General features: G+C 50.5%; 1 protein-coding gene across 1 annotated transcript in view; it reads left to right on the plus strand.

The window, feature by feature from the left end:
- The window catches only part of LOC123764596 (monocarboxylate transporter 9), a 78,402-nt gene extending 64,780 nt beyond the window's left edge, over positions 1-13,622 (plus strand). Inside the window, exon 5 of the mRNA XM_069314585.1 lies at positions 7,629-13,622. Within this exon, the coding sequence (XP_069170686.1) occupies positions 7,629-7,873 (245 nt within the window). The 3' untranslated portion in view covers positions 7,874-13,622. The remainder of the gene's footprint in view (positions 1-7,628) is intronic.
- Positions 13,623-14,119: the final 497 nt, after the last annotated feature.

The raw sequence follows: 14,119 nt of genomic DNA on the forward strand, positions 1-14,119 counted from the left end.
TCTTGCACCCGTAGAACTGTAGTACCCGACGTCGAGAGCGAGGGGAACCTTTTATTGTCAATCCCCCTTTCGTCACTGAACCCGATCTCGACGGACTGTCGGTTTCTTAAGGTGGCGTTTGTGGGGCGTATACTCACGACGCACCCCTAGGAGGCCCCGGCAAGATCGGCGATAGCCTCTTGTTGGGTGTCCTGCCTCTAATTGTGGCTCCATGGTGGGTGTGGGGGCACATTCGTGAATGAATTCTTCTTTTCGTAATGATGATAACCCCTGTTTCAGCTGCTTCTGGTGTACCTTCTCAGGCTCGTGGGGTGGGCGACCAAGCCCCCGAGTCGGTCCGTATTGGAAGACCGGGCTCTGTAGCCTCCGCTGCATTGGGCCCCGACCTTGCTCCTCCTTTGGCCTCTCTGACTCCTTCCCCTGGCTCCCCTCCCTCCTCTGTGGTTGGGTCGAGCCCCAGGCCCCCAGTGGTGACTACCTCGTCCCCTGGCGCGGCTCCTCTAGTTTTAACTACTGTGCCTTTTAACCCCTCTCTCTCTGGGGGTTCTCACCGCCGTCCTCGTCACGGCCGCCCTCGCTCGATTCCTTCCAGTTCTGCTACCTATCAAGCCTTGTTTGGTCCCGCTTCGTGGGCCAAATATTTTGATCTCCTCCCTCTTGATTCTGCGCCTCCTGACGATTTCTCCCTCCATCGACATCTCGTTGATTCCGTGGATGCCTCCATTACTTTCAACCCCACTCGTCTCGGTACACGTGTCGTTGCTGCTCCTTCTCAGGATGCTGCTTCCAGCTTGGCTGCCTTATCCTGCCTTGGTGAGACCCCTGTTCGGGTCTCGAAGAACGCTCAGTTGAATGCCAGTGTTGGCACTATTTTGCTCCCGCCCCATGTTGCGACCGGTGTTCGGGACCTGCGCGACTGCCACGATGATATTTGACATATCCTTGCTGCCCAGGGCCATTCTATTCTCCAGGTGGACACGTTTACTCGTCCCCCTCGTGGTAGTCGCCGTCAACCCCTCCGGGTTGTGAAGATTACCTTTGATGGTAGGACCCTTCCACCCTCTGTCATTCTTGCTGGTGCCAGGTGCTCTGTCCAGGAGTACATTCCTTCTCCTCGGCTCTGCAACAAGTGCTGGAGGTTTGGGCATGGTGCCCTCCGCTGCTCCGGGACTGTCTCTCTCTGTCCTTTGTGTAGTGGCGAAGGTCACTCTAAGTCGGAGTGCACTTCTCCCCAGGCTCGTTGCCTCAACTGCAGTGAGGCCCATCCTACCTTCTCTCGTGCGTGTGCCCATTACAAGCTTGAGGCAGCCGTCCTCAACTTGAAGCACCGGGAGCGTTTATCTTTTCCTGAGGTGAGACGCCAGGTTCGCCGGCTCCCGCCTTATGCTAATATCTCATATGCTCGCGTGTTGCGCTCTTCCTCTCCTCGTCCTTCCCGCCTTCCTCAGACTCACAACCGTTTCCGGGCCTTGGACCCTGATGCGCCCACTGCCCCCTCCTCTGTTCCTTTGGGTTCTCTCCCGAAGGATCCTCCTGGTCCTCTTTCCGGGGTTCCCCTTCCTTCTACCTGGTCTGTCGTGTCTCCTGTGTCTTCTTCCTCGTCCCCCTCCGATCCTCCTTCCCATCCTCTTCCTCCATCTATCGGCTCTTCCCACCGCCTGTCGGTGCGGGTGGATGTCCATCGCTCTCCTAGCGGCCGTCATGTGTGCTCTCGTTCGGCTTCTCCTGTTGAGACACTGGAATCCGTTGCCCAGTACATAGTTGCTGGGACACCGGTCTCTTTAAGTCAGAAGCGTAAGCCTGGCTCCTCTCCTTCCTCTTCCCCGGCGGGTAAGAAGGCTTCGCTTTCTTCCTCAGCTCCTACGTCTGGTTCTGTTGCTCCTTTCCCTCCCGTTTCAGTGATTGCGCCCCCTGTTCCTGCTATGGAGGTTTCTTTGGCCCCTGCTTCCCTTTCGGTTGCTGCTCTTGCTGGGGTGCGCTCCCCTCTTTCTACTCCCCCTCTTCCTGCTGCTGTCCTTGACTGCTCCTCTCCGTTGTCTCCTCCTCTTCCTCCTCCTCCTCCTCCTCCGGACCCCGCCTGCCCACCTCTGATCTGTTCTCCCGTTTCCTTCCCTCCGTCTTTGCTCAGTTTACCCATGCCCCCTAACCCTGACTTTGCTGACCCTGATCCCGACCCTGATATTCTTTAACGTGCTCTGTTTCTCTTTCGCCTTGGTTTCTTCCTTGTTCTCTGGTTTTGTCCTTTCTCTTCTCGTCGTTGTCCATTCTTCAATGGAACGTTCGAGGTTATTACGCCAATTTCCTCGAACTCCAACTTCTGATTTTGCGGTTTTCGCCCCTTTGTGTCTGTCTCCAGGAGCCAATGCTTGGTGCTCGTCCTGGTCGTTTTCGTGGCTATTCCTTTCTCTCCCCCACCCCAGCCATTGCTGGGGCTTCTAATTCTTCTGCTCTCTTGATTCGTGCTGATGTTCCCTTTGTTCCTTTACTTTTTCCTTCGCCTCTCCATTGTTCTGCTGCTCGTATCTTAGTGGGGAAATGGTACACAGTTTGTTCCATTTATCTCCCCCCGAGTGTCCCGCTCTCTCTTCCTGATTTGAAACACCTCCTAGACTCCTTGCCGGAGCCTGTGCTCCTGCTGGGTGACTTCAATTGTCATTCCCTTTGGGGTGACGTTCTGACGAATACCCGGGGTCGCCTCCTTGAGCCGTTTCTCCTCTCTTCTTCCCTGTCTCTTCTGAATTCTGGTGAGCCCACTCATTTGGACTCTCGGACTCGCACCCTTTCTTGTCTTGATTTTTCTCTCTGCTCTTCTTCTCTTTACTTAGATTTCACGTGGCAGGTTCTTGATGACCTCCATGGAAGTGATCATTTCCCCATCCTTGTTTCCTTTTTCTCTTTTTGCCCTTCCCTCTCTTTCCCTAGGTGGCAGTTTGCTAAGGCAGACTGGACCCTATTTACCCTCAGTGCTGCTCTCTCTGACCTCTCCCTTCTGCCTCTCTCTCGCGCTCTCCTCCTTTTTCATGACACTGTCTTCAACGCTGCCCTCCGCTCTATTCCTCGCTCTTCCTCTCGGGGTCCGCGGAAGTGCATTCCCTGGTGGAATGCGGACTGTGCTCGGGCTGTCCGCTGTAAGCGTGCAGCCTGGAAGAGGCACCGCCGTAGGCAGACGACCGATTCTTTTCTTTTCTTTCGGAAAGCGAGTGCAGTGGCCCGTAGGGCCATCCGTACGGCTAAACGTGAATGTTGGGCATCTTATGTCTCAACAATTACGTCCGAAACCCCTCTGGCCCAGATCTGGAAGCGTATCCGCAAGATAGCGGGTAAGTTCGTTCCCGATGTTTCACCGGTCCTTCACCTCCATGATACTCTTGTGGCGGACCCGTTGCAGGTCGCTTCCGAACTGGGTTCCCACTTTTCTTCTGTTAGCTCTGGTCTTTATCTTCCCCAATCTTTCCTTCTTCGTAAACCTGTCCTTGAGTCTCGTCCTTTAGATTTCTGCACTCATCTTCAGCTTCCCTATAATGATCCCTTCTCTCTCTCTGAACTTCGTTCTGCCCTGGCCCTCTGCGGTTCTACGGCGGCGGGCTCTGATGGTATTCATTATGAGATGCTTCGCCATCTCCCTCCGAGCACGTCTCAGTATTTACTGAGTCTGTATAATCGGATCTGGGAGTCGTCGTCAGTCCCTGTGGACTGGCTCGATGCCGTTGTCCTCCCTGTTCGCAAACCGGGGTCTCTGGGTACTTCCCCTAAGGACTTTCGCCCTATTGCTCTCACAAGTTGTGTCTGCAAACTCTTTGAACGTATGGTTAACGTTCGTCTGATGTGGTTCCTGGAACACCATCACCTCCTCTCCCCTTCTCAATTTGGTTTCCGCAAGTGCCGCAGCACGACAGATGTCCTGGTGAACTTGGAGGTCTATATTCGTACTGCTTTTGCTGCGAAGACCTCCGTTGTTGCCGTCCTTTTTGACCTGGAAAAGGCTTACGACACCACTTGGCGTTATCATATCCTATCTCAACTTCATTCTTTTGGCCTTCGTGGTCATCTCCCTCTCTTTCTCCGCAGCTTCCTCTCTCTTCGTTCCTTTCGGGTGCGCCTTGGTACCGCTCTCTCTCGCTCTTTTCAGCAATACGAAGGTGTGCCCCAGGGTAGTGTTCTGAGCACTACTCTTTTTCTGGTTGCCCTCAATGGTCTTCTTTCCTCTCTTCCTTCTGGTGTCTTCTCCGCTCTCTATGTCGATGATCTTACCCTTTGTTGTCAGGGTGATGATTCGCCTCTCCTTCAACGCCGGCTTCAACTTGCAATTGATGCCGTGTCGTCTTGGGCCACAGATCATGGCTTCTAGTTCTCTACTTCTAAGACTTGTGCCATGACTTTTACGCGGAAACGGGTTGTTCTTCGTCCCTCTTTGTCACTTTATGGTCATCCCCTTGAATACAAAGATTCCGCGAAGCTTTTGGGGTTATTCATTGACACTCGTTTGTCTTGGTCTCCCCATATCTCTTACCTCCGTGTTGAGTGCTCTAAGGCCCTTACCCTCCTTCGGGTCTTGTCCCATACTTCTTGGGGGGCAGATAGGCGCACTCTCCTTGCTTTACATTCCTCTCTCGTCCTGTCTAAGCTCGATTATGGTTGCCCTGCTTACTCGTCTGCTTCTCCTTCTACTCTTCGCCGTCTTGATGCTTTGTACCATACTGGGTTGCGCCTCAGTTCTGGTGCCTTTCGTTCGACTCCCATCCTTAGCTTGTATGTTGACACTGGCTTCCTGTCTCTCCAGGACCGCCGTGATCGCTACTGTCTTCGCTGTCTTGCGCGGTCCTTGCAACATCCTTCCTCTCGCCTCTGTCGTGCTTTAACTTTTACCCCTCCTGCGGTTCCTGTTCCTCTTCACCACCTCCCTCTTTCTGTCCGGTTATCTCGCCTACAGGATTCTCTTTCCGTTCGTATTTCTGATGTTTCTCCTCGTGTTGTTCCTTCTATGCCCCCGTGGAGGGTCCCTCTTCCGCGGTTTTGTACATCCTTGACCCGTATCACTAAAGCTTTTACCCCTCCTATGGTTCTAAAACGCCTTTTCCTCGAGCACTTTTCTTCTCACTCCCGCTCCGTTTCTGTCTTCACCGATGGGTCTAAGTCAGCGGACGGTGTTGGCTACTATGTTGTTTTTCCTGATCGCACTTATATGTGTCGCTTGCCTCCAGAGACTAGCATCTTTACAGCGGAACTTTATGCTATTCTCTATGCTCCTCGTCTCCTGCTTTCTCGTTGTCAGTCTTCCTTTGTAGTTGTTGTTGACTCTCGTAGTGCCCTCATGGCTCTCGGGTCCTTTAATCTGGTTCATCCAGTAGTTGTCGAGATCCAGCATTGGCTGTTTCTCGTTCACAGTAAATTTAAGTCGGTTGAGTTTTGTTGGGTTCCCAGCCATATTGGTGTGTCTTTAAATGAGTGTGCGGATGCTGCCGCCAAGGAAGCTGTCCGCTCTTGTCCCATCTCTCGTAAAGGCATTCCGTATTCCGACTTTTACCCGGTTATCCATTCCTCAGTCCTTACCCGTTGGCAGGCTTCTTGGTTGTCTGTTACTGGTAACAAGCTACGTACTCTTAAATGTTGTGTTTCCTCGTGGCCGTCCTCCTTCCACCGTAACCGGAGGTGGGAAACAGCTCTGGCGAGGTTGCGTATTGGCCATACTCGCTTAACCCATGGTCACTCGATTGAGCGCCGCCCTGCCCCTTATTGTCCTAGTTGCATTGTCCCTCTTACGGTCGTGCATGTCCTTCTTGAATGTCCTGACTTCCAGGACGAGCGTGTGTCTTGCTTTCCGACTGCCCCTCCCGGTCACCTGTCCCTCGATAGAATTCTTGGTGACTCGGATACTTTTGATATCGTTCGCCTTATGCGTTTTTGTTCTCGTATTGGCATCCTTGGTGATATTTAGCGCCCTCTGATTATTTTGCGTATTTGATGGTGCTACATAGCCTTCCCGGTTTGGTGCCTTCTTTTGATAATTACTTACTTACTTTTACAGTGTTACAACAACAACACTAACAACGTCAACAACAACAACACTAACAACGTCAACAACAACAACACTAACAACGTCCACAACAACAACACTAACAACGTCAACAACAACAACACTAACAACGTCAACAACAACACTAACAACGTCAACAACAACACTAACAACGTCAACAACAACAACACTAATAACGTCAACAAAAACAGCACTAACAACGTCAACAACAACACTAACAACGTCAACAACAACACTAACAACGTCAACAACAACAACACTAACAACGTCAACAACAACAACACTAACAACGTCAACAACAACAACACTAACAACGTCAACAACAACAACACTAACAACGTCAACAACAACAACACTAACAAAGTCAACAACAACACTAACAACGTCAACAACAACACTAACAACGTCAACAACAACACTAACATCGTCAACAACAACAACACTAACAACGTCAACAACAACAACACTAACAACGTCAACAACAACAACAACAACGTCAACAACAACACTAACAACGTCAACAACAACACTAACAACGTCAACAACACTAACATCGTCAACAACAAAAACACTAACAACGTCAACAAAAACACTAACAACGTCAACAACAACACTAACAACGTCAACACTAACAACGTCAACAACAACACTAACAACGTCAAGAACAACAACACTAACAACGTCAACAACAACAATACTAACAACGTCAACAACAACAACACTAACAACGTCAACAACAACAATAACAACGTCAACAACAACAACAACACTAACAACGTCAACAACACTAACAACGTCAATAACAACAACAACAACAGTGGTTTAGTTGGCAGTGAAGCTTGAGGCGCACACGCCTGGGAGGGTGTGCAGACGCTGGCCACGTGGCCACCCTCCCACAGTGAGGCTGGCCACCCTCCCACAGTGAGGCTGGCCACCCTCCCACAGTGAGGCTGGCCACCCTCCCACAGTGAGGCTGGCCACCCTCCCACAGTGAGGCTGGCCACCCTCCCACAGTGAGGCTGGCCTCCCTCCCACAGTGAGGCTGGCCACCCTCCCACAGTGAGGCTGGCCACCCTCCCACAGTGAGGCTGGCCTCCCTCCCACAGTGAGGCTCACTAGAACAGGGTGACAACAAAGTTCAGCTTGTAATTGTTATATTGATATTTGGTAGTAAACACCAACCCACACCCGCTACACTCCAACCCACACCCACTAAACACTCGCTACACACCCACCCACACCCGATACATAAACACCTACTACACACCAACTCACACCTGCTAAACACACCCAAGTGAAGGAAGGAAGAGAGAGAGGGGGGTAAAGGAGGAATAAGAGAAGGAAGAGGGAAGGGAAAGGGTGACAGACCTCTCCTGTCTAAACGTTACAACCCCCCTCCCATGAATTAAGGAAGAGTGGTATATATGGAACATTAAGCATGACTTTTCTTACCCTGTTCCCTAACACTGAACCATTGCATCGAACACAATTATCTAACCTAGGTAAATATATTACAACCATCCATATAGTCTACGGTAGCTTGACACTCCTATCTAAACTAAAGTAATGCTTGTGTACCTTGTGTGTCCGGCAGGTGTGGTGCGGGACGCCACCGGCAGCTACGCCCTCAGCATGTGGGTGCTGGCCGCCCTCACCCTCGCCAGCTCCCTCGCCTGGTTCTTCATGCCCTCCGCGCTGGCCTACGACCTGCGCAGGGCCCAGACCACCTTGCGCCGGTCCCAGACGACCTGCGCACCTCCCAGACGACCTGCGCACCTCCCAGACGACCTGCGCAGTTCCCAGGCGACCTGCAGGCAACAGTCCCTTCAGAAGTCATAACGACGAGAAAAGGAAAATAACATTGTAAAAATGTTCCTTTGATAACAATATTATGGCCTTACCTTAAGGTTGAAGTGTGACTCAGTATACTTCTGGTCATGGTTGTGTTGACCAGTAGTGGAGGTGGGACCAGGGACCCCGGCTGGTCATGGTTATTAAGGCGAATCAGAGGTTATTAATTCACAATCAATTGTTAACTCGTTTGTTTCTGGCCTGGCTTGGGGCCGTGCTATGGGCCTGGCTTGGGACCTGGCTCGGGGCCGGGCTTGGGGCCGGGCTTGGGGCCTGGCTCGGGGCCGGGCTTGGGGCCGGGCTTGGGGCCGGGCTCGGGGCCGGGCTCGGGGACCTGGCTCGGGGCCGGGCTTGGGACCTGGCTCGGGGCCTGGCTTGGGGGCGTACTTGGGGTCGTGCTTGGGGCCGGGCTTTGGGCCGAGCTTGTGGCTGGGCTCCCTCTTCCCTGTCCGGCCCGTTGTTGCCGTGAGGGAGGTTGGTGGGCGGCTGCCGGAGTGTGATGCTCCATGGGTCAGTCCTCTGTCCTTTTGTGGTCTTATGCTCCTGCTGTCGTCTTCACTAATTGTGCTGGAAGTCTTTTCCTCTTCCTTATATTTTATTTTTTCCTCCCCATCTTCTCCAAATTGTTATTTCCTTGCCAACTTTTTGCCATTCTTGGTTATTCTTTCAGACATCTTCTGTTTTGACATCGGGTGTTTTGGGAGGCACACTCTCTCACCCGTAAAACTGTGGTACCCGACGTTACGAGCGAGGGGGACGCTTTTATTGTCAATCCTCGCCTTCGTTGCTGAAGCCGACTGCGACGGACTGACGGTTCTTAAGATGGCATCGTGAGTATACTCACCCTGGGGGACGGGGAACCGTCTTGTCGGGTGTCTTATCCTCTAATTGTGGCTCTTTGGTGGGTATGGAGGCTTATTCGTTGGTGAAATTATTACCTGTTCGTGTAATGCCGATGACTGACCCTCTATTAACTTCTCAGTCTCATGGGGTGGGCGACCATGCTCCCGAGTCGGACTGTGATGGAAGACCAGGCTCTGTAGCCCCTGCTGCATTGGGCCCAGACCAAGCTGCTTCTCTGACCCTCCCAACTACCCATCTCTGATCCCCTCCCACCACTGTGGCGGGGTTGAGCCCCAAGCCCCCAGTGATGACCACCTCATCACCTGGAGCGGCTCCTTTTCTCATTATGACAACTGCGCCTTTTACCCCACATCTTTCTGTGGGGTAAAATGTGTGTTGTACTATGTTTCAAGATTTGTTTGGTCCTGCTACATGGACTAAATATTTTGATCTCACCCATGTTGATTCAACGCATCCTGATGACTTCTCCTTCCATAAACACCTTGAGGTTACCTTGAGATGTTTTCGGGGTTTAGCGTCCCCGTGGTCCGGTCGTCGATCAGGCCTTCTGGTTGCTGGACTGGTCAACCAGGCTGTTGGACGCAACTGCTTACAGCCTGACATGTGAATCACAGCCTGGTTGATCAGGTATCCTTTAGAGGTGCTTATCGAGTTCTCTCTTGAACACTGTGAGGGGTCGGCCAGTTATGCCCCTTATGTATAGTGGAAGTGTGTTGAACAGTCTCGGGCTTCTGATGTTGATAGCGTTCTCTCTTGAATACTGTGAGGGGTTGGCCAGTTATGTCCCTTATGTGTAGTGGAAGCGTGTTGAACAGTCTCGGGCCTCTGATGTTGATAGTTCTCTCTTGAACACTGTGAGGGGTCGGCCAGTTATGTCCCTTATGTGTAGTGAAAGCGTGTTGAACAGTCTCAGGCCTCTGATGTTGATAGTTCTCTCTTGAACACTGTGAGGGGTCGGCCAGTTATGTCCCTTATGTGTAGTGGAAGCGTGTTGAACAGTCTCGGGCCTCTGATGTTGATAGTTCTCTCTTGAATACTGTGAGGGGTCGGTCAGTTATGTCCCTTATGTGTAGTGGAAGCGTGTTGAACAGTCTCGGGACTCTGATGTTGATAGTTCTCTCTCAGAATACCTGTTACACCTATGCTCTTCAACAGGGGTATTGTGCACATCTTGCCATACCTCCAGGTCTCTTGTGGTGTTATTTCTGTGTACAGGTTTGGGATCAGTCCCTCTACTAATCTAACACTTGATCAACACCTGGTTGATTCGGTGTATACCTTTGTCACCTTTAACCCCACCCATACTGGTACACGTTCGTTGTAGACCCTTCTTAGGAAGTAGCTGCCCACGTGACCTTGTTGTCCTGCATTTAGGAGACCCCTGTTCGGATCTCCAAAAACGCCCAGTTAAATGCCAGCATTGGCACTGTTATCCTCCTGCACCATGTTGCGACTGGTGTTAGCGACCTGAAAGACTGCCACGAGGATATTAAACATACCCTTGAAGCCCAAGGTCATTTTGTCCTCCACGTTCATATGTTCACTCGACCCACTCGTGATCGTCGTCGTCAGCCCCTTCAAGTTGTAAAAATCACCTTTGATAGTAGGGCCCTTCTGCCCTCTATAATTTTTGCTGGTGCCAGATGCTCCGTTCAGGAGTACATTCCCTCTCCTAGACTCTGTAATAGGTGCTAGAGATTTGGGCATGGTCCCTTCAGGTGCACAAGTTCGGTATCTCTCTCTACCCCTTATATAGAGACTCAGGACACTCTAAGACAGAGTGCTCTTCTTCCCAAGTTCACTGCATCATTTGCGGTGAGGCCCACCCTAGTTTTTCACGCACATGTGTGCACTACAAATTTGAGGAAGCCATCCTCAATTTGAAACATCTTGATCATTTATCTTTTACTGAGGTGAGATGCCAAATACGCTCTCTCCCATCTTTTGCTGGCATGTCTTATGCTCCTGTGTTGCATTCCACCTATCCTCTCCCTTTCCACCTTTCTCAGTCTCACAAACATTTCCAGGGCTTGGACCCGGACACCCCAACCACGACCTCACCTGCTCCTTTACGTTCAGAGCCAGAGGGTCTCCCTCCTGGTTCTCCATCTGGTGTTTCCTTCCTTCCTTTCCAGTCGTCTGTCTTCTACCCTTTTTCCCGTCTCCCACCCCCCCCACCCATCCTTTTTCTGAGCCCTTCCCTCTGTCATTTGGTCCTTCTCATTGCCTGTCTTTCCAGGATGGTTACCATCTTTCTTCTGGCAATCTTTGTGTTGATAACTCCAATTCTCCTCCTGTTGAGACCATGGAAGCTGTCGGCCAGTACGTTGTAGCTGGTACACCGGTCTCTTTAAGTCAGAAACGTAAGCTTGGATCCTTTTCTTCTTCCTCTTTGGCAGGTAAGAAGGCATCGATTTCTTCTCCACCTTCCGACTCTGTCCCTGTGTCCCCTCCCATTTCGGTGGTCGAGTCCCCCTACTCCCCAGTCCCAGCTATGGAGGTCCCTTAGTCTTCGATTCTCTCTTGGTTGCTGCCCTCAATGAGGTGCGTCCCTCTGTTTATGTCCCCCTCTCCTCATGATTCCCTTGACCGCCATTCTCCAATGCTTCCTCTCGCTGCGGACTGTGTCCGTCCGTCTCTCGACCGTCCTCCCACTTTCAGGACTCAGTCGTCCTTACTAGATTTATCTATGCCCCATAAACCCGATTTCACTGACCCTGATCCTGGGGCCGGAATCCGGGATCTGTTGACTGATTGTCAACAGAACATTACTGCCAAAAACAACACAGTATACTGTGTTGTTCTTTGCCTTTATTTCTTCCTTGTACTCTGTTTCTGTGTCTATTCTTCAATGGAATATATGTGGATTGTATGCTAACTTCCACGAACTTCAGCTTCTGATAACACAGTTTTCACTACTTTGTGTCTGTCTCTAGGAGCCGATGCTTGGTGCTCGTCCTGGTCACTTCTGTGGTTATTCCTTTCTCCCCCCCCCCCTCCAGCTTTGGCTGGAGCCCATAATTCTACTGCTTTCTTGATCCTTCATGATATTCCCTTCGTCCCCCCCTACTTTTTCAGTCGCCCATTCAGTGCCCAACCACTTGGGCTGGATGGTAGAGCGATGGTCTTGCTTTATGCGGGTCGGCGTTCAATCCCCGACCGTCCAAGTGGTTGAGTACCATTCCTTTCCCATCCCCCCCCCCGTCTCATCCCAAATCCTTATCCTGATCCCTTCCCAGAGCTATATAGTCATAATGGCTTGGTGCTTTCTCCTGATAATTCACTCCATCCCATTCAATGTTCTCTGGCCCGTGTCTTTATGAGTAAATGGTATACAGTCTGTTCCATTTATCTCCACCCTAATGTCCCACTTTCTGTTCCTGATCACATATTGAACTCCTTACTAGAGCCTGTGCTCCTGTTGGGTGATTTTAACTGTCAGCATACCTTCTGGGGTGATGCTCTGACAAACACCCGAGGCCGCCTTCTTCAACCATCTCTCCTATCATCTTCTCTGTGTCTTCTGAATTCTGATTCACCCACTTACGTTGACTCCAGCACTCGTGCTCTCTCCTGTCTTGATCTTTCTCTCTGCTCATCTTCTCTTTACTTAGATTTCACGTGGCGGGTTTTTGATGACCTCCATAACAGTGACCATTTCGTCATCCTTGTCACCTTTTTTTCTTTTCACCCTCCCCTCTCCAGGGAGGCAGTTTGCCAAGACTGAATGGAATCTATTCACCCTCCGTGCTACTCTTTCTGACCTCTCTGCTCTGCCTCTCCCTCGAGCCCTCCTTTTTCATGACTATATTCGACGGTGCGTTCCGTTCTATTCCTCGCTCTACCTCCCAGGACATGCGGAAGTGCGTATTCTTATTCCGACGTCTATCTATTCATTCCTTAATCCTTGTCCGTTGGCAGGGTCGTCGGCCTTATGTTACTGGTAACAAGCTGCGTACTCTTAAGAGTAGTGTGTCCCAATGGCCTTCCTCCTACCACCATAATCGGCAGTGGGAAATGGCTCTGGCGAGGTAACGAATTGGCCATACACGCTTAACTCATGGGCTCTTAATGGAGCGCCACCCTGCTTCTTATTGTCCTAACTGCATTGTATCTCTTACAGTCATGCAAATCCTTGTTGAATGTCCTGACTTCCAGGACGAGCATGTGTCTTGCTTCCTGACCATCCCTCGCAGTCACTTGTCCCTTGATAGAATTCTTGGTGAATTGGATACCTTTGATATCGTTCGCCTTATGCGCCATTGTTCTCGTATTGACATCTTTAGTGATATTTAGCGCTCAATGAATACCCTGCACATTTGATGGTGCTACATAGCCTTTCCGACTCAGTACCTTCTTTTGATAATTACTTATTTACTTGAGGCTGGGCTCATGGCTGGGCTTGGGGCCGGACCTGGGGCCAGGCTTGAGGCCTAGCTTGGGGCCGGGATTGAAGCTGGGCTTGGAGCCGGGTTTGGGGCCGGGCTTTGGGCCAGGCATGAGGCCGGGCTTGGGGCCAGGCATCGGGCCGGGCTTGGAGCCGGGCCTTAGGCTAAGCTTGGGGCCGGGCTTAGGGCTAAGCTTGGGACCGGGCTTGGGGCCGGGCTTGGACCTTGAACCCTCTTATATGATACGTGGGTCCAAAAATAGTTTAGATTATGTACACAATTAAGTTTTAATTTCCAGATGAAAATGAAGACCAAGATAATGATAGAGAAAATATATGAACACAGAAGTGTTTACTTCACAAAGTTCACAGCTCAACTGCTTTCATTATCACATTTATAATAAACTCATTATAATAATTGTGTAAAAATACTTTGTATCTATCAATGTATCAAGTTAAAAATAAATTTATGTATAAAAAAAATAATGTTTTAACACGCCCCTCGTGAAAATGATGTCAGTATATTTTTGTATTTGACAGAAAATGTCAATATACATTGAACAGAAAACGTTAATATACACACAACAGAAAATGTATCAATATATACTTCAAAGAAAATGTCAATATACATTCCACAGAATAGGTCAATATACATTCCACAGAAAACGTCAATATACACAACACAGTAAACGTCAATGTACACTCCACAGAAAACGTCAGTATGTAGGTAGGCATCCTTCAGTCTCGAGAGACTATGGAGTTGCGCCCTGGTTGTCAATCCTGGTGCAGCGTCTGGTGTGACTGATGAGGCCAATCCCAGTATGGCAACCCATCCCACACTGAGCACAAACCAAGACTGATTCTGATCTGTCTTCCTGGTTATCGGCTTTCCTTCTGTCTCTTTGCCTCATATTGCTTGGCAAGTGACTCCTCGAACGCGGAGAGACTATTCTGAACAGACTGCCTCCAGGCTGATCGGTCTA

Source organism: Procambarus clarkii, chromosome 79, assembly GCF_040958095.1.
Source record: "Procambarus clarkii isolate CNS0578487 chromosome 79, FALCON_Pclarkii_2.0, whole genome shotgun sequence".
NCBI classification, from domain to species: Eukaryota; Metazoa; Arthropoda; class Malacostraca; order Decapoda; family Cambaridae; genus Procambarus; species Procambarus clarkii.